The sequence below is a fragment of the Colossoma macropomum genome, unplaced genomic scaffold (genome assembly GCF_904425465.1).
Source record: "Colossoma macropomum unplaced genomic scaffold, Colossoma_macropomum, whole genome shotgun sequence".
NCBI classification, from domain to species: domain Eukaryota; kingdom Metazoa; phylum Chordata; class Actinopteri; order Characiformes; family Serrasalmidae; genus Colossoma; species Colossoma macropomum.
Window position 1 is genome coordinate 6,406,808 of NW_023494785.1, and position 27,436 is coordinate 6,434,243.

At 39.9% G+C, this 27,436-nt stretch overlaps 1 protein-coding gene across 1 annotated transcript in view; it reads left to right on the plus strand.

Annotated features, from left to right (window-relative positions):
- The window catches only part of myo3a (myosin IIIA), a 181,939-nt gene that overhangs the window by 58,164 nt on the left and 96,339 nt on the right, over positions 1-27,436 (plus strand). The window contains exon 5 of the mRNA XM_036581866.1: positions 3,970-4,104. Coding sequence (XP_036437759.1) covers positions 3,970-4,104 — 135 coding nt within the window. The remainder of the gene's footprint in view (positions 1-3,969; positions 4,105-27,436) is intronic.

Here is a 27,436-nt window from a genome sequence, read left to right on the forward strand (position 1 = left end):
CTGTTGATGACATCACAGAATCAATGCATTTAAAACAAGTTTAATCTGTGAACTGTATGGACTGTAAGGATGTGTGTGTGTGTGTGTGGGGTGAACTACATCTCACTGACATTACATCACCACATCAGCTCCAGGCTGAATAACTCCTCATAATTTGTGAAAGGGCGGAGCTAAACTTGCGTAGCATGAATATGTAGATGTATGTAAATGTGTTTTTTGTTTTTTTGGTTTTTTTTATACTATGAACAGTGAACTCAAAACAGGCTTTGTTTCTACACAGGGACTTTATAGACTGAAGAGTGAACAGTACGTTATGAAAAATTAACCAAAGTTTGCTTTGTGTAGAGTTTTAAAATAATAGTTTTAATGAATCATTGTGACTCTGTGCACTTTTCAGTATCCCAGATTGATCTTCATTAGACTGAATATTTCCCCCTCTGTTGCTCATTACCGTGGAGTAATTACCCGTTAGCCACAGGCAAGCATTACCCTCATTTTAATCAATTGTCTGATTGGCTCCCACTGAAAAGCTCTTAGGCACAAAGCCGAGTGACACTCTTTAATATTCTAGTGCCAAATATGCGGCGTGTACTCTGCATTTTGCTGTAGTCCTGTTTGTTTTGTGGGTTTGTGACCCATGTAGGCTCGGGGGCAGACAGGGTGGTGCAGCCTACAAACGACATCGTGTTTAGTTTCTTTCCCCCATTCAAAGCCCAGCCAGCGACTGAATGCTGAGACTGGAAAATGTCTCCAAGTGATAAGGACCATTGTTTAGGCAGCTCAGTGTAAACACTGTTAATACTTAATGCATGAGTCTTAAGTTGCTGAGTTGCTTTCAGAATGTTGCGTATTCAGACCGCTTTATTGTTATTTTGCTGCTTATTTGGAATATCTATACAGAAATGCTAACATATGCAGCTTTTTCAACGGAAATAAGTTTAATAAATAAACAGTATCATAATGTGTACTATGTGATACACTATACAAAAGTTAGTTCCAACCACACGACATCTGATTGGTTGAGAAGCATTCTGTCCTAAACAACAGCATGTGTTGTTCACAATAACTGTATCACTGTACTGGTAACTCCCTGTTCACACGTATCTGGGTATTTTTGAAAATGTAGTTTATTTTTTCTCTCTGTTTTTGAAATAAATCTTTGTCCACACCAACAGCATTTTTGAAAATCTCTGTCCACATGAGAACACGAAAATGACTCAAACGCTCACATGAGCGTGTCAGGCCAGTACAAGGTGATAAAACCTTGTGAAATGTGATGTCAGGTGCCTGAAGATTACATGTGTATTACACAGAAGCACGAAACTGTAGTGACAGCATCATGTTAGTGTGTTGCTAACACAGTGCTTAACCGAAATGATGTAGAAGTAAAGTTCAGCTGTAAACATGCCACCAATCCTCAAATTGTCGAGCACACAGAAAAAACCTGGTCTCCAACTATATTGTAGCCCAAGTTCTGATGCACGTTCAGTAAATGTAAACAGTAAGTAAACATGCGCAAGTTAACTGAGTGTCAGCGCTTTGCCCGTCCGGACAAAACACTAAAACTCCTATCTGGAGAGCATTTTTGGAAACCTCCCGTTTCAGTTCCCTAAAATGTCGTGTTCATGTGGACAGGAGGCCAAACTGCAGAGAAAAAACTGTTTTCAACAATATCCAGATACGTCTGGACAATCCTGAAAAGGCTGGACCTGATATTGTGGACCTTTTTTGGTTCTATCTTTAATGCAAAAGGCCACCACTTTCTTTTGGTGGAAACATTGCTAGTTTTAAAGCACATTTGATGCCATGTTCTGGGCTTCTTTTCTTTATGTTTATCCTTATTTTGCAGAACTGTCGCATGAAATCAGTAGAACATTTATCACTTCCTCTCATGTTCTATTGCATAAGCCTACAATATAACATGCAAGACAGTATAAGTATCAATCTGTAATACTACAGTATTATAATACAGCAGTATAAAATAGGAAGATATTGTGAAAGTTTATAGTTTTGCACAAATTACAATGTTCCAATGTTTAGTGTACTCTAAAGGGCCCGCTTTGTGACCCCAATACGTGATCATAAGCATCTTTACGGTAGCTGATCATACAGACTGTGCACAGGATGGCCTACTAGTTCAGTGCTCTAGTGATATGCAGGACTTTTACAACACGCAGTGACATAGTGGGGCTGTTAACAACCTTGAGACAGAAGAAACATTCAATGATGGACAGCAGTGTTAATTAACCATTTTACATGGATGTTATTGTGCTGCAGCTCAAAAAATACAGTTTGGGAAGCAGTAACACATTATGAGCACATACAGGTGCGTCAAGGCACATTTTGAGAAGTGTCTTCTCATGTACGTCTAAAGTTGTGCTGTTCTGTTAGCAGTATTGTTTAAGCACATGTTCAAGGCCTGTGTGGCCGCAGTGACTTAAATTGTTAAAGTCTCCCAACTACACGCTTTAGAGACACTACAACTGGTTTTGAGAGGCGGAGACAAATTCATGCAAAAACATGCAGCCAACTACACTTCCAATATCTCCATTCATTTTCTGTGTGATTCTCCTTTGATCCTCCCTCAAATCCATATGCATTAGAGAGAGAAATGTGTTTAGCATTTGTTCACATACATGGCAGATAATTTACCCTTGACTATTAGATCTAGGCTTTCAATCTGAGCTATTAATGTCAAAACTCACTGAAGACATGAGGAAAAACCCACCTCAGTGATAATGCTAATATCTGCTAGCATTCCAACAGGATTATAGTAGTTTGTTAGCACTAAGCTAACAGTGATTTGCATGAACACTGACGAGGCTGACGTTTACTTCTTGTTCAGATTTTCCGCTCCACCTTAAACGGTGCAGCATTTACTTTCTGGCGTATTGAAGGAACCAGAATGTAACAGCTGCAGTGTTTAAGCTAGAAGGGAAAATTTACTGGCACCTGTATGAAACTGCTGCACCATTTAAGGTGGTATGGGAAATTCAGAAAGACAGTTCTAGACTAAACACAGAATATTTTAGCATATTTTATCTTGAAGCAGTTCACAGTCACTCTTTCAGTAGAGAGGCTGGTGTAGAGCCGCCGCTATTTTCCGTTTCTACCAGCTCACTGATTAGGCTGCTGTTTGATTGTGAATCAAAATGTGATTTACAATCAGACAGTCATAGTTGGTTCCTCTGTCGCGTTGTAATTATGCTGATGATTAAAAACACATTAGGACTTCTCTTTGGCTCTTGACGTCATAACCACTGGGAGAGCTTGCTTAGCTATATTTAACTAGATACCACAGAGAAAAACAGTTCCCAGTTGGCCAGTTTTCCACCTGGTGTTTGATGAATTTACCCATTTTCGTTTTCATCCAGAACTTAACGTTGGAACAAAAGTAGTAAAAATTACAGACATGCATTTTTAGTTCCTAGAAATCATTAGGCCTTCTCTGAAAGTCTCGAAGGCCCTGAGGGTTCGGCTCTCTTAAATTACACATTTAGGCTTATGTGTCCGTTTCCTAAATGCAGGCAGAATAAATCCTGTTTACATCTGAACCTGGCGCAAAAAAGTCAAAGTTAAAGTTTATTTATGTAGCCCTTTTGTGCAGCAGGTGTCGTCACAAAGCAGCTTTACAGAAAAATCCAGGTCCAAGCCCCCATGAGCGTCACCAGTGGCGACATTGGCAAGGAAAAACTCCCTAAGAGCAAGAGGAAGAAACCTGGGGGGGACCAAGACTCAGAAGGGGAACCCATCCTCCTCTGGTCGACAGAAGAAGCAACAGCATCAGACACACAGGATGGGCAGCTGTTCAACTCAGCAAAGAAAGGAAAACACACAGAGCGTTAGTTCTGTAAAGAGTGACTGATCACAGTTTGCAGGGTTAACAGAGAGAAAGAACTTAGTACATTGGCCCAGACTGTACAAAACTACACTCCATTACTGTGCTCTAACACTGTGTGTTTATTTCAGGATATCGACGAGGAGATTGAAGCAGAGTACAACATCCTGAAAGCGCTGTCAGACCATCCCAATGTGGTGAAGTTCTATGGCATGTATTATAAGAAGGATCTGAAAAATGGAGACCAGCTGTGGCTGGTGTTGGAGGTAAATATTCCTGTTTCTCTATCTGTGCTTCTTAACCACTGAAAGATTTGATCATTTTTAACCATTTATTTCCAGACTGATAAAATTGAAAGTTACATACTGTAGTTCTTTAGTATTTTTATGCAGGCTGTGTTTATGACACTAATAATCAATGGTAGGACTATTTCTGAGTGAGTATAATGAATACCTGTCATGGAAGGCACATCCAGTTTTGCCTGAGCCTTAATGTACAAGTGGTTTAGCAATTATTATGAATGCAAGATATGGGAGTTCTGGGCTGATGCCAGTAGCTGATATGGGTGACAAATAAAAATGAATAAATAAATAAATAAATAAATAAAGTGGTTTTTACAGTAAATTAGTCATATTTAGTACTTTGTTGCATATCCTTTGCATGCATTGACCACTTGAAGTGTGCGACTCGTAGACATTACCACATTGCCCTGCCAAGCTTGTACTGCAGCCATCTTCAGCTTCTGCTTGTTTTGGGGGCTAGCCCCCTTAAGTTTTGTATTCTGCGCATGCAGAAGCTCAGTGGGCTTCTTTGTTGCTTTGGCAGTGTGTTTGGGATCATTGTTGTGCTGTAGGATGAAGCTTGGAGACATTTTCCTGAACTTGAGTTGATAAGATGCTGCAATACCCCTCAGAATTGTTGCTAGTGCCATCAGCAGTTACATCATCAGTGAAGATGAGCGAGTCAGTATCTGTTGCTCCCATACAGGTATGCTTCGGATCTTGGACAGTTCCTTTTCACCTCCACACTTTGCTCCCCCTGTCGCTCTGATGCAAGTTAATCTTGGTCTCATCTGTCCAGAAGACCTTTTTCCAGAACTCTGCAGGCTCTATTAAGTACTTTACTTTAACTGTAACCTGGGGATCCTGTTTTTTTGTGGCTAACTTGTGGTTTGAATCTTGCAGTGTAGCCTCTGTATTTCTGTTTACGAAGTCTTCAGTTGTCACTGACAAATCCATAGCTATACTGCATCACTGAGATGGGAGATTTACATTTTCAAAATATCTGAGAACTTTGTAGGAAGGAGAGCCCTGCTGCTGTAAGCTTTTGGTGCTCAGGCTGGCTCTTATGGTGAGTTATTCAGAACAAGCGCCTTAAGCCAGGCACTGTATGACTTTTAGCCCATTTTTAAGCCCGATTTCGTCTGAACCGACTGAATTTCATGATTGGGCCGAATTTCAGCTTCATCAGCCGTCATTTGCTGTGCAGTGTGAGGGGAAGCGATGCCCAATTAACTGCTCAAACGAGCTCCTATCGAGCAGTCGGATGATCGGATGGATTTCTGAAATTTTGGTTGCTTGTCTCTCAGTCTGAGCAGCCTCGCAAACCGATTTCTCAAAGTCGCAACCAAAACAACACACAGTCACAACCGCAGCTCCTGCACAGAGGCAAACAAGTCCACATTTGCGGTACTAACATCCGTATATGATGACTTTGCTCCATTTGACTGAGTTGAATTGTGAGGCGTAAATAAATACAGTGGGTATTTTTTTGTCTTTGTAGAGCTGCCTGTGGACCACCTGTTCTTTAGCTTCAGTGCACAGTGTAGCACAAGTTAGCAAAGCTGTTGTATTGTTTGTCAATGGCTGAATCTGACTTCTGCACCAAAATAGTGCACTGTTTATCCAGTATAGAACTGTGCACATATGGCTGAATCTCAGAAGGCTATTTATTAGGCATGTGATGTGCTTTATGGGTAAAGGAGCAACTGTTTTAATATGTGGTGCATGTAGGGCATGTACTGAGCTGTTTGAGATTCAGCCAGTTTTTTGATCAGGACTCGGAGGCCCAGCGTGTTGCTTTGAATGAAGCAGCTTTATTGGAAATTGTAGACAGAGCTGACTGTAAAGGCTGCGTTTTATGTGCAGTGTGAGCACCCATGTCGCGTCATGTCAGTGTGAGCATATAAATCTCAGGTGATTCAAATGTACAGGGTGAGTCACCAAAGAACAAGATTTCTAAAATGGCACAGTGTGTGCCTGGCTTTAGATGTAGGCCAGATTTGGTTCCAAAACCACCCTCCACTTGGCCAAGTTTCATTAGGTCTCCTTTACACGTTTACTGCTCATGTGCACTAAGCGTTAGCGGTGATGCTCATTCTGCTGCTCCTCTGGTGTTGATTTCAAAAAGAGGAATGCAGGACCAGCTAAAAGCTTAGACACACCTGATGATTGATTGTATGTTTTTCATAATCTTAAAAACATTTTAATCTACAGTCATATGCAAAAGACTGGCTGCTGCTTGTCAAATAAAATGTTTTGTTAATCTTGTTTTTTTGTTAATCTTCTACATGACAGTAAGATATCCTTTATAGAGAACACAGTTCTGCACATTTTAACGCACGGTTATTGTTTAATTGTTGAATTTAACATATTGGGGAAAAACATGATGTGTGGTCTGTGCAAAAGTTATGGCACACTTTATATTCAGTATTTCGTTTTTTTTCCAGAATTTTAACTCAAATAAATAGAAATTGTGCACTAATATGTGCTGTAAAATTCCAAGTGTGTTTTCTGTAAAAGGGGTGTGTAAACTGATTTTTACTTAGAAAATCAACAAAACACGATTTGACTGCGGTGATTTGACCAACTTTTGCATATGACTGTAATTGCATTGCTTGAAGTTTGTTTTTAAGAGAACCATAAACAGTGTAGTTGATGCCTGAATGTATTTCCAAAACAAAAATAATTTTAAAAGTAATTTATTTAAATGCCACCAGAAAAAAGTAGTTTTCAGCAGCCTCAGTACACACAGATCAGGCATAACTTTATGACCACCTCCTTGTTTCTACACTCATTGTCCATTTTATCAGCTCCACTTACTATATAGGAGCACTTTGTAGTTCAACAGTTACAGACTGTAGTCCATCTGTTTCTCGGCATACTTTGTTAGCCCGCTTTTACCCTGTTCTTCAGTGGTCAGGACCCCCATGGACCCTCACAGAGCAGGTACTATTTGGGTGTTGGATCATTCTCAGCACTGCAGTAACACTGACGTGGTGGTGGTGTGTTAGTGTGTGTTGTGCTGGTCTGAGTGGATCAGACACAGCAGTGCTGCTGAAGGACTAGAGGATGACCAACACAAACTGTGCAGCAGCAGATGAGCTATCGTCTCTGACTTTACATCTACAAGGTGGACTGAGAAGGTAGAGTGGACAGTGAGTGGACACAGTGTTTAAAAACTCCAGCAGCACTGCTGTGTCTGATCCACTCAGACCAGCGCAACACACACTAACACACCACCATCTGTGTTTATGCATGCTAGCAATGAGTATTACCATCATTGCCTGTAGTATACATTTGAAAACAGGTCTTTCACTTCCCCGGTACTGTGTCTGGTTCTGTGTCACCATTCTCAGGTTAAAAAAGTGAGCTGCAGCTGGATGCAGAGGGGATAAGGTGCAGCTTACAGAAGGGAGGAGTAATCCTAGCTACTGGTTTGAGGTTTGGTAACGTCGCAGTGTGCTGAGTCCTGCTGAGAGGCGACGTGTGTGTGGATTGCTGTTTCTAGGTCGCTACTCAGTCTCCACACACCTGTCAGGTTCCTGTCAGCTTTATCTTTGGCACAGTGGAGACGCATGGATGTGCTTTCAGCTGCTGCTCTGAGGAACATTTTGCTCACACCTGGGCCTCAGCCTGTCTCTCTGCCTCTACCTGTACCCATACCTGTAAACACGGTCAGACAGTAGTACATAGCATTGGTACCATGTGATTGCTTGATTGAATGAATGATTTACAACATTGTGTGCTTGAAAGCACACTAAACTGTCTCAGAACGCAATATCTGCTTCTAGAAACTATGCAAAAACTTTGTTGTTTAGAGTACAGGTGTCACGATAGAGCCAAGTGTAAGGTTGCATTTACCATGACATTGTGGTATCTGGCCAAAAAAACAAAAAAAAAAACCACTGATACACATTTCTGGTTTTCTTCACAGAAGGAAGTGAAAAATAAGGCTAGCTAAGGCTGGTTCTGTCTTGCATATCTCTATGTGAGCTGTTCTTCTAGATCTTTATAGATGCATAAGATGGCTCTGGATGCGAGCTCTTCTTACAGGTGTTCAGAGTTGGCCTGTGCAGCTCTGGATGTGATCTGCTCTTATAGATGTTTAGAGTCGAATTGTGCAGCTCCGAATGTGAACTGTTCTCATAGATATTTGGATTTGGGTTGCACAGCTCTGGATATGAACTGTTCTAGAACTTTAGAGGTGTATTGTGCAACTTTCGAAGTGAGCAGTTCTTCTAGATCTTAAGAGGTAGATTATTTAGCTTTGGATGCGAGCTCTTCTTACAGGTGTTCAGAGTTGGATTGTGCAGCTCTGGATGTGAGCTGTTCTTCTAGATCTTTAGAGATGTATTGTGCAACTCTGGACATGGGGTCTTCTTCTACATCTTTGGAGATGTGCTGCTGTGGATGTGAGCTCCTTTTGCAGGTGTTAAGAGTTGGCTTGTTTAGCTCTGTAAATGAGCGGTTCTTCTAGATCTTCAGAGATGGACTATACAGTTTTGGATGTGAGCTCTTACAGGTGTTTAGAGTTGGCTTGTGTAGCTCTGGAAGTCAACTGTTCCCATAAATATTTGGAGTTGGATTGTACAGCTCTGGATATGAGCTGTTCTTCTAGATCTTTAGAGATGTATTGTGCAGCTCTGAAAGTGAGCTCTTCTTCTAGACCTTTAGAGATGGATCATACAGTTCTGCATGTGAGCTTTTCTTACAGGTGTTAAGAGTTGGCTTGTGCATCTCTGGATGTAGGCTGTTCTTCTAGATCTTTAGAGGTGTATTTTCTAACTTGGGATATAAATTGTTCTTATATTTCTGTAGAATTGGATTGTACAGCTCTTGATATGAGCAGTTGTTCTTGCACATCTTTAGAGTTGGATTATTGATCTTTGAATGTAAGCTGTTCTTATGGATTTTTAAAGTTGGATTGTACAGCTCTGGATGTGAACTGAAAGCAGTGATGTGATTATCGGAAGCTCCTCAGAACATCTCCTATTGACCACATCGTTCATATACGGTGTATAATTTTCACTCATTCCTGCTAGTGCTATTGTCTCCATCGAAAATCAGTGGCAACAACAGACACCAAAATGTTCTTGTGAGCATGACCAAACTTTCCTATCTACAGAAACCATTGCGACAACAGCTGTCAGGACACCACTGCATGCTGTAAGGATTGCCTTAGCTGGGGTTAAACATATAAGTATCACTGCAGCTAGGATGCCCTGAGTTAACACTCTATTCATAGTCTATTTCTTTTGATGCTGTCAGATTTATTCATATACAGTCTGTTTTTGGTATGTGAATGTGCTGTGAAGCTGTGTGGCCATACATTAGTTTGATTCATACACTGACAATGCAGTTATTTGAGAATTTCCCTAGAAAAAAAAGCTCAAAGGACATCAGGTTATTTTCTCCTTCGCGGTGAGAAAGTGTTACGCTAAGTTCACCATCTTTCATATTCCACTTCCCCCGGGGGCCTTTTGGAAATGTCAGGGACTCTGCGGCAGTGAGACGGAGGGTGACCTCGCCAGCAAATGTGTTCTGCTAGGCTGGATGCAGTGCTGGGAGCGTGTGACTTTGTCCCTGGCCTTTGACCTCTCACTTCACCTGCGTCCCCTGTGCTAGATGACAGTAGCCACTGGCAACTCAAAAATGTTCAAGCACTGTTTTTGGCCTGGAGGTTCTGAGATTGTGTACCTGATTGGGACATGAGGATGGGGGCTGAGAGTTCCACATGGAACGTAGATTTAGCAGTGTTATCGCTGTGGTAATGACTGGACTTTAGTGACCTCTAAAAGTGGAAATTAGGTGCCTCTTGTCAACCAAGATGCAGATTCCAGGCAGTGCAGACATTGCTGTAACTAGCCATGAGAACACTGAGGTCTGGACCCCGGTAGGTTTAAAAAGGTTGTTTTTATCCTGTATCTGTAATTATGGATTTTAATGTGGATGTAGTGTCATCCTGCTGATAGTTTGGCTGAATGTAGCCTATGTGGAAAAGCAAGACTTTCCAATCAGCAGCGACACGACTTTCTACTATCCCCAGAGCAGCTGTGGTTATAGACCTTTTGCCACTGTATTTATCTTTGCATAAAATGCTACAACTTTGACTTTTGTTACGGTGTAGGGCAACAGTAATTAAAATTCAGTAAGGTCCGAACATCATAATGTCTAACTTGCATCATGATTCAGTGCCATATACTGTTTAGTGAAGTAGCCTAGTTGGTATATCAACATCTTATACAGTCAACAACTGAATATCAAATCAAATTAAGTACAATTCAATTATATTTTAAGAATATTTGCTTCTCCCATCGTCCCTCCCGTCTGTGTGCGACACTCACTCGAGTCTCAGTGCTCATCGTAATGCACAGATCTAATTGGCTGAGCACAGATCTAATTGTCGTACTTACAACGCATCCGATTAGTATGTGAGTTGTCCGGGCCGCTAAAGCTACCGTAAAGGCTAGAAAAGTTACGCCGATTAAAATAGGACCACCCCATCAAAATTAAATAATTCTCCATAGTTTATCGGTTGTAGGTCCAAGTCCACATAGGACAGCATCTGGGACCGGACTCGGACCTCGGCCCGCCTATTAGTGACCTCTGGTGTAGAGCTCTGAAATAAATGTGAGAGTTTACAAGGCCAGCAATTAATGCTAAAATACAACCCCCAAACTTTGTTCTTTAGACTACTCTCAACATTTCTTGCTAAATAACCATGTAAATCTACATTTGGCGGGCGGTGCTAGTGGACAACAACAACTTGCTTAAGCAGGGACACCAATGGCATCACAATAAAGCGTCCTGATTAAATAAGGCAACTTGATTTACATGAACAATACAAAATGTTCACTATGTGTTCTTTTTAATATTAATGAATAATAAATGAAACTAACCTGATCAAAAGCAAAGTGAAACTATCAATCAATTAAATATAGACACTGTTTAAAAATGATAGCTCTTCAAGGGTTCTTTGGTAAAGAAAATAGTTCTAGATAGAACCATGAACACTCAAAGAACCCTTTGCTTGATTAAAGTGTTCTCTGCATTAAAGGTTCTTCAGATTGATGGAGACTGTGCAGTAGATGGTTCTATATAGAACCTTTTTGAAAAGGGTTCTGTATAGCACAAAAAAGCATTCTTTTATTCTTATGAGACCCTTTTTGGTACTATATAGAACCCTTTTCGAAAAGGTTCTATATAGAACCATCTATATAGAACACTTTTCATCAATCTGAAGAAACCTTTAACAATGCAAAGAATCCTTTAATCATGCAAAGGGTTCTTTGAGTGTTAATGGTTCTATATAGAACCATTTTCTTCACTAAAAAACCCTTGAAGAACCATCTTTTTCAGTGTGTAGGCTTCGACATATATTTTCAGCTTAAAATAAATAAATAGTTAAATGATTAACTAAATTAACTAAATTCAGGAAATGAGCTAAATATAGAAACTGGACTCAAATCAGTTAATGAAAGAGTTAATTGCTACAACTAAATGATGATAATAGTAAAATAATAAAATATTTGCAGTGACTACTAAATAGAGTACAGAGAGATCCCCCCCCCCCTTTATCATTTTTATCTTTTATCTTCTTTGTTTTTCCCTGCAATGCTGATCCTCAGTTGTGGTCAGTAAATACTCGCTGCCTCTCTAAATTAGCTTGTGCTCAGTGAATGTGGAACACCAGTCCAACCTCATTGTGCTTAAGGGGGCTATAAAAAGATAGACTACTTTATCCCACAATATGGCTAACAGTGACTGAGGGTGGGGACCAGTTAGTGAGTATGATCTGTCTGTAAGGCACCTTTATTTATTGTCTTTAATTTTAGCTTTTGTTGTTGTTCCTTTAATTCATGCTCAGAGTAGAGTGTGATAGTCTGAAGGAAGCTCTGATTTAGCAGTGCTCACATTGTTCTGTAACAGAAGCTCTGAGCACAGTGCTGTAAAGCTGGCCGTCTGTCGGCTGGTGTCTGGGTGCAGGCGTAGGTAATTTTCAGGTGCTTTTCGGACGTCTCCGTCAGCCAGCTTTCACCCAGCGTGCCAGTGCAGTCTGAGCTAAGCCTTTCAGAGCCACTGATCTGATTTCTGTACACCAAGAAAAGCTTTGACTGGACAGAAGGTGTTTAGCTGATTAGTCAGTGGGAAAGTCTTTGTGCTCGTGCGGATCATGGTAGCGTGTTTGAGGGCCGTTCTGTAGTTTTAACTCTTCTTTTTACCATGTGTTTAATATCAGCTCTGATCTCTAAAATGATGTAGGCTGTAGTCAGAGAGCTGTGTCTTATTAAAAAGTCTTTATCTTTTAAACCTCTTATGCTCGTAGGTGTATTTCAGTTTCTGAATTTACATGCCCAAATCGTAAAGCAAATTATTCAGTAACTGCATGAAATAAATGTAAATTGTTTGTTTTTTTTGGTAAAAGTTCCCCTCAAATTAACAGAACGTGTTTTATGATCACACATATTGCTATATGAAAATCTTACACTCTCTGTATTTGTTAATAAGCTAATTTCTACAGAGCAGATCACTGAAGAGACGCCATCTGTTTATAGTTTATAGCCCAGATTTGTGGAAAAATGGGTCGAGTTCAGCTTCTTTTATTATAAGGGTTTAAAATTACATCACCCATCTATTAGACTGGAAAGAAGACAGTTACAGCTCTCATATGACCCCCACCTTTGAATGTAGCTTATGAAATATGAAAGTTATAAAGTAAAGAATATGATAAAGAATATGATAAACAGAGTTAAAAAGGTTAAAGGCATTTGCCACATATGGTCCAGTGTCCTCCAGAACTGTCAGCACCTTTGGTAATGATGTGCAAAAAAACAAAGAAAAAATGTCTGTTATTTGTAAATTTTGTACTGAAAATATGATTGTTCTCAAAATGATTGACAGCCCTGTTGGGTGACATGTCAAGGACTTTTATATGCAAATAATTGTTTATAATTTTTTTTTATCATGATAATTGAGCATAAAGCCACCAGAACATTTCGGCTGAAAATGGTACTTTTGGTTTTTTCGTGCAAAAGAAAAAAAAAGGCCGAAAATTTTGGCCTTTAAAAAAAACCCAAAAGATTAAGTAGAACTACAACAAAGTGTCAAAATCTAACACCTAAAAAATCGTTTGATTGATAATGAAAACAAGAAACAGTGTTTACGAACTCCCATTGCTCTCCTGTAGCCAGTCAGCACAGACACGTTCAAACAGTTTGAGCAGCAGCAGATCAGCAGTGAAAATAAGTGACTCAGGGGGAACTATTTATAATCTCTATTCACTCTTAGTGTCAAGAGGTAGAACATCACCCAAGAACGTCTCTACTACACGGTGCCCTGCATAATACAGCAAGTACAGCACAACACCAAAGGCAGGAAGTCCCTGTTAGCACTCTAACACCATCTGTAGCTTCGCTTTTTAAAATGACAAAAAAATTCACAAACAGCAGCGAAAATGCAGAATAATGGAGCTCTATACCTTGAACAACCAGTTGTTCTCTGCTGGATTAGTGGCACGTTCTGTATCCTACATGTTTGGAGTTGTTTTAGTAAGTAAACTTTATATGAAATGTTTTTAGTTTAAGAAAATTCATGAAAGTGATGTTTAATGTGTTTTGAAAAACAAAAAAACTTTTTCACGTTTTCTTTTTTGGCCAGGAGTGTCTTGAATTTCAGTTTTGGCCAGGTCGTCATTTCAGTGCATCACTAACGATTGTGAGTAATCTATAAGGGACCGTCAAAACAAAGTGTTACTGATATTTCTTTCCTTTTTTTTTCCCTTTTAAGTTTTCCATTTGAAAACAGCTTTGCATCTCTGTATGCAAACTCCTTAATGCAAAACCCACACTTAGCAAAGCAAATCTGAGGGGCTTATCCCCTGACTTGCATCAGCGTCTGTGTGCGACGCTATCAGCTGTAGACGGGCATCAGAGGGTTCGAGGGAGGGGGTTAAATCGCTATGGTGACAGTCGTCTCCTCTGAACTGTAATTTTCTGTATTTCAGAAACTCTGATTACGGGGAGAACACGCGCTAAATTGCGCCCTCCACTTTGTTGGCTCCTCATCAGCCGCTGCGCCGCTCGTGCGTCTGTCTCTTTTGTGCGCTGGTTTCTAATTATGGACGTGGAGAGATCCTGGAGCTTTCATCTCCTTTCAGCGGGGCCTCAGCCTTTTAGACCCCGTCTCCTCACCCTCGCATTAGAACTTCAAAGGAATCGGCCGGGGGGTCTTGATTCTGTTGTGTAAAAGTTGTCCTGCGGGTTCGTTTTGGGCTGTAGTGGTCAGTAATGACTGCAGCAGGAGAATGGCCATAGCAGCTGACAGTTGATTTTCCTGGCCCTCTTCAGTCTGCTGTGTTGTTTGTTTTGTTCAGGAGTTTCATTTGTTTACTGTAGGAACTAATGGCTTTTGCGGTGCATAAACAATTAGACTCCTAAATTGAAATGGTGCGCACTTGATTTTGTGTTTAAAGTACCCTGATTAATAGGTTCATGTTGATTTGTAGCTCCACCAAGTGCAGAGTTAATTTAGTGCGCTTTCGAGTTTATTTTAAAGCAGTACCTGAGTAACAAAGGCCAGTGTCTCATCCTGGTAGAGTATTCGTATTTATTCACGTAAATATGTATTCATATTCACATATAAATAAGCAGTGCATAGTGCTACAGGGGTTTTTAACCATGCCTCTAAGGCTGCTGTTTGAGAAATGGGTTGCATTTTCAATGTAATAAAGCTGAAGCTCAGGCGTTCACATAAGGATTCAGTTAAAAGGCCTGTTCAGTAGGGCTCTGACTCTAAGCTACTAGCAACTATTGCCTTCATGCTGAAAAGCATTTGTTACATTCCAGCAATAGACAATATTCATAAATACACTGTATGTCCAAAAGTATCCAGACAGCCTAATTATTGAATTCAGTTTAAGCCCCACCCATTGCTAGGGTTCAGCTGTCCACACAGCTTGTCTAATCTCTATAGAAAACCATTAACAAATAGAACGGGACACTCTAAAGCAGCCTAAGGTCGCCATGCTCAAAGCCAAGCCCAGCCTAGAGGGGTATAAAGCCCCCCAGCATTGGGCTGTGGAGCAGTGGAACTGGAGTGATGGAGCTCCATCCAGTATCTTTGGGATGAGTTGAGTTGATCCAGAACTGATATTCCAACATCAGTACCTGACCTCACTCATGCTCAATCAAATCCTCACAGCAATGTTCCAGCATCTAGTGTAAAGCCTTCCTAGAAGAGTAGAGGCTGTTACTGCAGCAAAGGAGGACAAACTCCCTATTAATACCATTCATTTCAATAGAAACGCTGGACGATTAGGTGTCTACAGTCTTTTGGACATAGAGTTGTATGCAAAAGTTTGGGCGCCCGGTCAGTTTACGTTTTGTGGATTTTCGAAGTGAAAATAAGATAAGAAATGTACAGAAAATGCACCTCTGTACTTTAATGCGTAATTACTGTTTATTTGCTGTATTTAGCATATTGGAAAAACAAATTAAAATAGTGTGCAAATTTTATGATACATACTTTCTTTTTCAATGTGTATGCAAAAAAGATAAAGTGCACCAAAATCTGCAGAAAAATGTGTATATATAAGTGTTCTCTGTACACTCAAAAAAATGGTTCGTCAAGAGTTCTTTAATGAAGAAAATTGTTCTATATAGAACCATGAACACTCAAAGAACCCTTTGCATGATTGAAGGGTTTTTTGCATCATGAAAGTATCTTCAGATTGAAAATATGCATGAATGTGCAATAGACAGTTCTATATAGACCCTTTTTGAAAAGGGTTCTATATAGCACCCAAAAAGGTTTCTTCTATTGTTATAAGCTTGATATTGTAACAAGAGAAGAACCTTTTTCAAAAAGGTTCTATATAGAACCATCTAAAGCGCATTATTCATCAATCTGAAGAACCTTTTTATAATGCAAAGAACCCTTTAACCACACAAAGTGAGTTCATGAGTGTTCATAGTTCCCTTGAAGGACCATCCTAAGAGTGTAGTTAAAAGTTTTACTGTTTTCCTGCGTAAGCCAACAGATGTGACAGGGTCATTCTATAGAAACGTCCACTTTTCTATCCCTCCAAAGAAGTAACACCAGTGATCCTCATTGGTGTTACACATAAGAAAGGTGACACCAGAGACATTTTTAATGAAAAATACATTTTACAAAAACGGCTGCTACAGAGCATCAAACCACATGTAATTTAATCCATTTGTATTCTATTTTTTCACAATTACCTAAGAATATGCAGCAGGAGGTGGCCATTAATAAGACCGCTGCAAGAAAAAGCTCACATGACTGAAACAGAAAAGTAGCAGTTAATGTACAGAGTCCTTAAATGTGTACATTGTCATGTTTCGTATAATTGCCTTTAGCTATAATTGTCTCTCCTGCTTAGTGTGAATGTATCCAGTTCATGAAATTGAAAACTCCAGCTTTCCGGTAGTCTGTTGGTTGTAAATCAAAGCGTGTCCTTTGTCTTACAGTCCTCATGTCCACATTGATCTCTCTGCAGGCTCTTTGAAATGCAGCCCTTTCCTGGCCTCGGCTGAGGTGTCTAGCTTTTGCCATCATTAATTGACAATGAGGTTTAAAATGCCTTTGTTTGTCAGGCCTTTTTCATTAAACGGCCGGAGAAAGCGGACACCCAGCCCATTATTGGAGTGCCCATGATAAGGTTGCCCACACAAAAGAGGCGCTTCTCCTTGAAGAGCGCCTACCCGCCCACACACAAACACACACCGCTGACCGGAGATGTGCATGTGCAACATGAAGATACAGGAATACAAAGAAAGCCAGAGGTTCTGTGGTTGAGAAGTGGTTTGCCACCAGAGAGGAGCTCCTGACCGCTAACAGTGACACTGTGGTTAGCCAGTGAAGCGGTGTGTAGCCCAGCAGCTTCCCATGACCAGCTAAGTTGTGATTTACATGTAGTGGACCACAGACAGGTCAACAGCAGCCAGTGAAGGTTTGCCAACTATGTACATTAAAATGAACCACTCGGCTTAGTATTTGCTCAGATTACATTACCATATGTTCCTTATATACATATGCCTTATATTAAATTCATACGGCTTAAAGGGAAACTATTTTCTGCATAATTAAATTGTCAAGATGTGAATAAAGTCATTCAGAGTGGTTTGGAGTGAAACGTTCTGTTCTGGAGAAGCTTAGTCAGAATTGTTCACAGTGGTGGTGACAGGAACCAGATGTTTGAAGGGTTTAACAGCCCCACAAGATCCCTCACAGACAGTTATTACATGAAATGGTTATGAATGCACTGCCTGATGAGGCACTGAGACTTTTTTTTAATACATTAATGGTGGAGAGGTACATACAGGGTGCTGGAAGGCAAAATAGTCCCCAACAAAAATTTATTTCAAAACTTAGATCAGCAGTGGGTTTGGATAATAAATAAAATGACTATATATGAGTTGTTGACATTGCAGCCCTTAGTTTCTGTCACCACCACTGTAAAGATTGGTAAGAGGAGTCAGTAGGTTTCACTACAAGGAACCATTTCACTTCAGACCACTCTATTACTTGGTTTACAGCTTCCCCTTAAATAATCATATTCGTATTATTTTTATGATGCCTTTATTCCTGTTTTCTCTAGTTCATGGTGGTCTAGAGAGAACCAGGGGTGGAAAATACTTGTCATTTAAGTATTATTTTGAAACAACTGTACTTTACTTAAGTATTATTGAAACTGAATACTGTTAATTCTGACTCAATCCTTTTATCACGAGAGATTTTCTTTTAAACATAGTACTCATTACAGATCTCAAAGGCCAGGAGAATTTTGTCTTTTTCTCTTACCAATCAGTAGAGTTTCTGTGCATTTGAGTTTATTGTTTTTATTTAAACAACAAAACAAATTTATTTCAGTTTGAAATGAAACTTCCTACAATTATGGGTCTCGCTTTACTTGGATAGTCCACTATAGTCCCCTATAGATTATCTACAGATGATGTTAATCTGTTGAAACTCTGTTGATTCTAAACAGCGATGGGGTTAAGGTTAGGGCTAGGGCTAGGACCAGGGGGAGGGCTGGGTTTAGGTTTTGGGTTGAGGTTAAGGTCAGGATTAGGATTAGGGCCAGGTTTAGAGTTAAAGAAAATGATGGTCAGTTTAGTAGATATTTAGTTGAATTTAACTTGAAAGTAAATTAAATATCTACAAAACATCTAAAGTGGTCTCTCCAAATGGTCTGTGTGTGAGTACCGCTGATACATCTCCACACCACACTTCACCAAGCAAAGACATTTTTTTAATTGATTAGTTAAAACATATATTTTCAAACTGTTTAAATGCCAAAACATTTTACTCAGTTCGAGTCTTGGTTCCAGATTCCCACTGTTTTGAAAAAGTTCCCTTCCCTTAAGTATAATATCTCTGTACTCTGTACCCTTGGCTAGAACCTCTTTAAAGTTTACACATAAAAATATAAGTAAAGAAAACTGCATGGCTGGTGAGGAGTTCACATCTAAAACCCAACACTGTAGTAAAGACCACTAAAGACCGCTGCAAATTAACAACACAGAAATGCAAAGTATTCAGACGTTAATTTGTCACATCAAAATCATACACGCCAGATTCAATGCGTTTTCATTTTGAAAAAGCAAGCGGAGTGTCTAAGTGCAAAAATATCTCTTGTGCTTTTCACAAAATCGGGCAAACGGAGACGTTTGGCAGGCTCATTTTGAAATAGTGAAGGGAGAATGAAGAGTTTCACCCACTCATTCAGTAGCTGGAACATTATGAACACTCTTGCACATAGCTGGATGCCTGTGACCCAGTTTGAGCTGCTTTTGGAGACACAGCACAGCACAAGATGAGGCAAAAGACAATTTAATCCTTTTGACATTGTTCAAAAAGCTTTAGTTGCTGGGACACAACTGATCTGTCATGTTGGTTGTCTCCATGCCAACACCAGAGACCACAGTGATTGGTTGAGTGAGTTTATGCCTTCTGTGAAAGTTTGCAAAAAAGTTTTACATGTAATTGAATTTATCAGTGACTGTGCTTTCTCTGTGCTTTGTTTCTGAGGAAGTATGTCTAATTTTTTTTTTCATTTTACTTTAATAGAATTATCATGCTTGTATGTAAACTGTAAAAATCCAGTAATAATCTTATGTCATTGTTAAGTTTTGGTTGGAAACAAACAAGTACTAGAAATGCCCAGCTCCCATTGGTTAGGGCTTTAGGAGCTGAACTGAAAAACTTACAGATTATATTAACTACCAACATAATAACAGTGGAATCAACCAATCATGTTTTAATTTACAATGAGTAGGACCAATTTTGTAAGAAAAAACATCACTCTAGGCATATTGAAAGTTCTAGATACATCACTTACTGTGAGTACGAGCCACAGACTGACTAATGTGTTTGTCAGTTTTTAGAAAAGGGGAAACTGCAGCAGCTCTAGACTGGGACTCTTTACTGAGTCACTGTAAAACTTTTACAAGCATCAGATGTAAATGTTACGAGCAGCAGATGTCAAATGTGAATTGCTGGTTACGTTGTGCTAACATATTATTAGAATCACATAGGGGAGCTAGCAGAGGTGTTATTTCCAAGTTTTTGACCAAGTTTTTGCCATTTATGGCCCAAACTGAAGGCCTACTCACAGCTCGCTACTGGAACTTATTGCCGTTTCCAATAAATCCCACAAATCAATCGTGCTTGGTGCATAAAGGACTTTACTGAAATGCTATTAAAATAAATAAAACACTCTGAAATGAGCATAGAATAGGGAATGCATCATTTCACAGTGAAAATACATGAAATACTCTGTAGATTTGCAGTTATGCAAATTCAGAATATCATACATGGATTGTTTTTTTTTCTCGTTATGGGCAGTATAAATAGACAGTGAAAGCCAGCGGGCAGATTGGCAGCAGGTGCAGAGGGATCCTGGCAGAATTAGCCCTGCGTCTCTTTTCCAGCCGCATGTGAGGAATTATGTTGATGGCTTGTCTGTAGATGACATTAATAACGTGCCTTCAGCCTCCTGAAGTTAATCTGGACTGATAGGCGTGAGGGTGATAAAATAAGCCAAAGCCAGGAATTAGGAATTTTTGTACCCTCACATGGAGAACGGTTACACGTGTGACTAAACTGTCATGTCAGCATCCCATCTTTCAGTAGCAGCTTTCACTGCATGTCAGCTCAGCTCTCCTTGAAGCTTCCCCCTCTGTTTTCCTGGATGTCACTGCTGATTCAGCTATTGTTAATGATGGTGCACGATGTTCACAAAGACAAGGACGAGACAGTTTGTAGGGGCTTCACAGGAGCAACAAGCTTCTTTGACTCTGTGAAAATGCCGTGAGCCATTAATGCAAATGTCACAAGAGGCCTCCTAGCTGTCGAGTCCCAGTTTACTCGTGACATGGTCTCATGCCTTAAATGTAAATCTCTCTGGTTTTGACACTCTCAAAACAAACAAATGAAAAAAGTATGTTTTACTAATTGTCTGGCGCGCTGAGGAGTAGCATCACAGCCTACACAAGGCTCAGCTACTTATTTGGACTGCACTAGCCAGCATTATTGGCCAAAACCACCCCCTCAAATTAAAGTCCAAGCCCAAGAATGTTTATGCTCTGTCTCAGAAGGAGTGCTTCTGTAGTGTACTTAAGCAATAGAACACGAGAGGGAGTGTGTTATAGCGAAATAACATCACGGCTGTGATTTGGTTGTAGATCATCACAGCCCTGATGTTATAGCGATAACACACGACCTCAAATGGTCTATTGCTTTTATACAACAGTTAAATAAATAAAGTAATAAATTAATAAACTGGGCCGTGAACGCGGCGTTTTAATATGTTTTAATGTTCGCAGTTCCTTCACCAAATTATAGTTCCTTAACAAGCAGCTTGTTGCTACGTCAGAGTAACGAGCTCCGCCCACTCGCTGCACAGCCGGCAGTTCGTTCTCCAGCTTTTTACACTAAATTCCCAAACGGTCATCACCACTGAGGAGCCTTTTTGTTTTTTATTGCGACAGTTTTATGGCTCAGTCCGATCTGGTCAGACTCTGAAGATCAGACTACACGTTTGGCGAATGGTATTGGGTTAATTTCTGGCTGATTCCAGGTTGTTTAGCTGTTCTTCTGTCACAGCTGCCGACTGAAAAGCTGCTCAGTGGTGATGACAGTTTGGGAATTTAGTGTCGTCTCATCTTCAGAGTCTGACCAAATCTGCTGTCGGTCAAATGTGATCTTAAAAGTGTCCATTTTCTGTTTGTGGCAAAGTAAGAAGTAAAAACGTTCAGATGTTTTGGGCGTCTCGTGCAGCTGTCAAACTCGTTGCTTAGCAACGGCGTCTCAGCGGAGTGATACAGCGTTTGTGAAAAACCCGTGATGTTATGGCGAAATAACAGCACAGTTAGAACGCTTCTCAACCAATCAGCTTGCGTGGCCGGAACTAACTGTTGTATAATAGCCTCTTTCAGCACAAGTAGCCTGTCTACAAAAAACATTGACAATATTTTAAAACATTTTCCTGATGCATGAAACGATACATGAAGTTTTTTAAAACCTATATTTTTCTTAAAAATCTGCATAATTCAGTTGTTGAGATGTGAACCAAGTCATTCAGAGTGGTTTAATTTGAAATGGTCGGCTGCATAGACTGTGTAGATTTTTTACAGTGGTGGTGATAGGGACCAGAAATTGTGATAAACACAAACGTAGCCATTTTATTTCCTACATAAAATGAGCAGTGAATCTACTTGAGTTTTTACATGTAATGTTAGAAAATACACTTTAGGCCAAAACCTCCTCAAAACTACCATAAAACAATATTTCAGCCTCACTCTATTCTTATCATTAGGCAACATATTTGTAAATTAGTGCGATATCTTGCTGTGAGGTAAGTTTTAGAGGCAGTAAACTCTTCAGATGTCTGGTTCCTATCACCACCACTGTGAACGATTCTGACTTGGTAGGTTTCACACCAAACCACTCTGAATGACTTTGTTTACATCTTAATGATTTAATTATGTAGAGCTCCTCTCGTTGAGACTGACTTCACTCTAACCCGCGTTCTCAGAGTGTGTGTAATTTAATGAAGGCAGGTGATCACACAGGTGAGGCAGCCTCTGATGTCACCAGGAGGCCAGTTTCGACCTGATCTCTTTGATACTCTCAAATGTTTCTCAACCACCCACCTCACTATACATTACAGGCAGGTTTGGAAGCAACACTAACTTTGTAAACATAAAAAAGGAAAGCATAAACACATAAACATAAACAGATAGAAAATAACGATAGATTTATTAACATTGAGGTAGATTAAATGTGTACAGCAATACTGTTGAACTAAGAGCCTGTTCACATCAACATGTATTTTGGGTGATTGGATCACGTTTAGGTTTCACTTGACTGTGTGAAAAGCCTGGTGTAACCACCCCCAGGATGCACTGTGAACGGTTTACGATCAGATCACTCAAACCACATTCGGAGGTGGTCAGAGACGGAACTTGTGAGCGGAAACGGGTAACACTTTACTGTAGGGTACTGTTCATAAGGCTATATGACACCTACATAAGCTTGTCATGACAACTGACATAACCCTACATGAACGTTTATAAATTCTTATTCCCATAGGTGTCATTCGCTATAAAGGTTATATCTGCCAGTTTTGATCAAACTTAGCTCAAGTAGCCTTTATGACAGATGCTGCCTATTGGAATAAGCATTTATGAACATTTATGTAGAGTTATGGCAGTTGTTAAGACAAGCTTATGTAGGTGTCTTGAAGCCTTATGAACAGCATCCTACAGTAAAGTGTTACCCGGAAATGCATCTGCCGAGCACTGACTAGAAGGCGAAATCAACAAAACGAAAGATGGAGGAAGCGCGAGGCTGAAGTTGGCCCCAAACCGAGAACTTCACACACTCTAAGCCAAGCTTGTCTGGTTGTATTGTAACTGGGGAAAAGCAAACCAAAGTAAAATGGAAATGACGTATGTGTTGATGTGCATTATATGGGAAATGATGTACAGTTGGATCTCATCTGGTCAAACTGGGGACACATTTTAGTGAAAAGTGTAAAGGGAATCCGGCCCAAGTTTGTCCAGATTCGATCCTGACGTCAAACGTGTTAAGGCACGGTGTAATCAGGCTCTAAGTAGTTCTCCAGAAGTTGAGCTCCAGCTGTTTCTCTGGCAGAGTTTTATCGCAGCTCTAATCAGATCCTCCTGATTTCTCCATTCAGATTCTCCTGAAGACTTTATCAACTCATCAAGAAGGTTTTTCCTCCTACAGTACACTAGATTAAGAGTACAGCAGTGTAGCACCAGTGGAACATTGTAGAACAGACTGTTGTGGTTAAAGTAGACATCAGTAAACTTGTGTTAATTGTTGGCAAGTTGACTTGCGATATTTCTTAAAGTTTACTTCCTTTCCATACTTCTGATCTGTAGAGTATGTATGGAAGCTTTGGAGTGCAAAGGGCCCACATCATGGAAAATCTAATCATTTCAAAATGTACCAATCACTCCTCTGTCCATAGAGTCCATATAAGGAATTAAGCTGTTTTATGTTTTTAATTAGTTAAACAGATTAGCCATGAAAATTGCTTTATACCAACCTTATACCAATTTTTGTTTAAAAAAAAAAATAATGTTAACTTGTTTAGAAGAACACAGGTTTGGTTCATGACTTCTCGCTGCACTCGAGCCATCGCATTGATTTGTTCAATTCCATCAGCAGCACCTGATTTAATGTGATTTAATTAGATAAACTAAGTTTTGGGTGGTAACTGTAAACACGACTTTCTCAAGAAGAGTTTTGGAAATGGTGAAAATGTGTGCACACATCAGATCACCATTATTTATTTGTATGTATTTTAACATTAGTGTTACAAATTAAAGTAATTAAATGTTTGCTGCACAGATAAATAGCTTTACATATTATTTTGTCAGACTTTTTCACAATACTGTATATACTGCTATTCGGTTTACAGCAATTTAGCCCCACCTATTCTTACTAAAGTTATAGGCCACTGAAGTCCTGCATTATTCTGTGGTTCACATTATGTCCATATTTGAACTCTGGGATTAAGCTCGATTTCTCTTTAGCCAGAATGAACAGGGTTTTTGAAAAAATCAGCTCTATCACACCCTGGGGTTAATAAAAATGTTCAGAGCCTGATACGTTTTCTACATTTTTCTCCTGTGTTTCACTGGATCCTCCAAATCATGAGGTTCGTGAAAGAGTCATAATACTAACATTGCTAAATGCAAGCTAATGCTACTGCGCATCAATTTGACATCACTAAGCTATATGAAAGTAAGATGGGTGTCCTGACGACTTGTGCTGCCTTGTCGAAATGTCCTACCATAGAGCATATTTTTAGCTCCGTGCATAAAACCTCTATATAGAATATTTTGAAAAAATATCACCAGCATTAAAACTATGAAGCAGAAGTCAGCTTTTTTTTGTTTGAATTTTCCAGTTCCACCTTAAGTGGTTCAGCATTTATTATAATGCCTGAGGCACCAGAATGGAACTGCTAAACCATTTAAGGTGGAACTGGAAAATTCGAACAAAAAGCTGGCGAATGTGGTATCACAGAAAATAGCTCCATTGAAAGAATAATTAGGTTATTTTGATAGCCTATATTACCGCAGGATGTGACAGAGACAATTTTTTGAGAAGTCCAAATTTTTTCTCCTTCAGAAATTCCTTTTAGACTGAGTTCCTTATAACGGCATAAGAGCGTGGCGCTGACTACAGAATGACAACACGACTTCGGTGGTCTATAGGGAGTGTTTCAGTCTGGACTGCTTGTTGAATGAGGCACAATACAATGCAGGACACTCAATCAGAACTAAGATCACTTACATATATCGGTCTTAAAGGCACAGCAAAATGGTAGTGTGAAAAATAATTATTACCAGGTTGGAATTGAGGGAAGGAGGGGTGGGAGTTAAGGACCCCCCCCCTTGAACATGGGTGAACACCATGTAATTTCTTTTAATAAAATTAGTATTTTCTAACAAAATGAATGCCTCACACAAGGTGACTGTCTACTATGTTTTTATTGACAGTTATTGACTGTAATTGACAGTTTTGCCTACAGCAAGATTTTCAACACTTGTGCTTCAGGGAATTGCTGTTACCTGCTGCACTTCACAACCTACTGTAACTAGGCTTATATATAATAGTTCTACTTGCGAACATCAGACCAGCGTTATTATTGCTGACTTTCCTCCAACCACCCACCCTCCTGATTATGGGTATTATGGTTACAGTGAAGAAAATTTATATAGGTACAATACAAACCCACATAAATTTGGCTCCCATCTGTGACAGCATATTGTCGGCACCAGATATTGGACGTCATGTCCAATACCCAGTATTTCCTACACTCCCACAATAGCTGTTTTAGAAGGCCTGTGAATATAGGCAATTCAAAATAAAGGCCCCCTGGACTGTTATATAGACGTGCGTCAGATCGATAGCTTTACTTCAGGGTCTGAGACGTTTACTGTGAGCTCTAAGTGGAATTGGCATTCAACCCCCCCCCACCCCCTCGCCATCAGCTCAATTAACTTCCATAAATGGCAGCGAAACAGGAAGGTGTTTCTACAATGGCAGAGCGCCCTGTGGGCATGATGAAAACGAGAGAGCACAATGGCCCCTGCGTCTCTGGGAATACGCCAAACACACATACACACAGACGTGCTCTGCTGTTTCTCTACTGTTAGCATTTTCACCTTCCCTCTTCAACTCAATGACAAGTGTCACTCTCTTAGCCTTTCTGAGAGGCCTCTGCTTTAACGAGTCACTGTCGAGAGGCTGAACTGAGAGGCGACATCTTGATGGTGTGCTCTGTGGTGTTGTCTCTTTATATTGAAGCACTTTTGATGAGCTTTTTTGAGATGGTGGTTTAACGCAGAACGTCAACACAGTCAAAACAGCTACAGTTCAGCTACTCAAGCTGGACTGTATGACAGGAGCCAATAGCATTAGAGTGTCTGGTGCTCTGATATGAGTCAGAGACTAACGTACAGTCATATACAAAAATTTGAATGACATGTTTTATTGATTTTCAAAGTGAAAATAAACATTTCTGCACGTTTTAAAACACAGTTACTGTTTATTTACTGAATTTAACACATTGGGTAAAAAATATAACATAAAATGTGGCCTGTGCAAAAGTTATAGAACATTTTGTATTATTATTTTCCAAATTTAAACTCAGCAACTAAATAGAAAATGCTAAATTTTCTAGCATGGTTTTCTCGCGTCAAAACTATACACTCCAGACAGTACGCAATTTTTTGGTGATTTCGCAAGATTTCGAGCAGAATATCTTTTAAACAGTGCTGGCTTCTCAGAAAATGGGCGTCCTGTAGCACTGTCACTGTGACTTTCCACTTTGGAAATGTAAAAGGAGAACAGAGTTTCTCCACTTCATTCAGGAGCTTAAACTTTTTGAATTGTTTCACACACAGCTCTGATCTCCATTTAGCTGATTTAGAAGATGCAGTTCCACACGAGACAAAACAAACGGTCTTCAAGTCCAAGTCCGTATTATTTGCTCTTCACAGAATGAGCAAACGGTGACTCTCAGCTTCTGTCCATTTTGGAAGGTGAAATTAGCGTGAAGTGCTTTGTTGCTTCTTCAGTAGCTGAAACTTCCATATGTAACTTGATGTTTGTTGCCCAGTTTGAGCCAATTTGAGCTGCTTTTGGTGCTTCTAATAATTCACAAACAATTTGTTTGTAAAAATGTTCCAGTTCCAGACAATTTCGTCATCTTGGTTGTCATTATGCCAACGCCAGAAACAACTGTGATTGGTCAGAGAGTTTGTGTCACCGGCAAAAGAAATCGTAAAGAGGGTTAGTAAAAAAGGTCACATTTTCGCCACCCAAAAAATGAATTTGGTGTGCAAGATATCATCAGTTATACACGTGATCAAATGAATTCACTGTGCTCTGAATAAATGATGCTCTGTGTGTAAAGACCTGTAGAAGTTGGTTTAGCATTTTCTGCTTCTCACAATCTAAATAATCCCAAACCCATTCAGTGGTGTTGAGGTCTGGACTCTGGGGTGGTCAGTCCATTGTTCAGCTTCTTTGTTTGATGTGTCCGTCTCCTTTTCTCAGTGAGGTTCTTCTTGACAGCTACTCATCCTTTCAGACCCACAGCGCTGAGTCGTCTTCTCACAGTGGAAGGATGGACAGAAACACCTGTAGATGTTTTCAGATCTGAAGCAGCTTGATTTTCTCCTCTCTCTCAGAGATGAAAGCTTTAAGTGCTGTTTATCTGATGGGGGCAGTTTTGGTGTCTACCAGG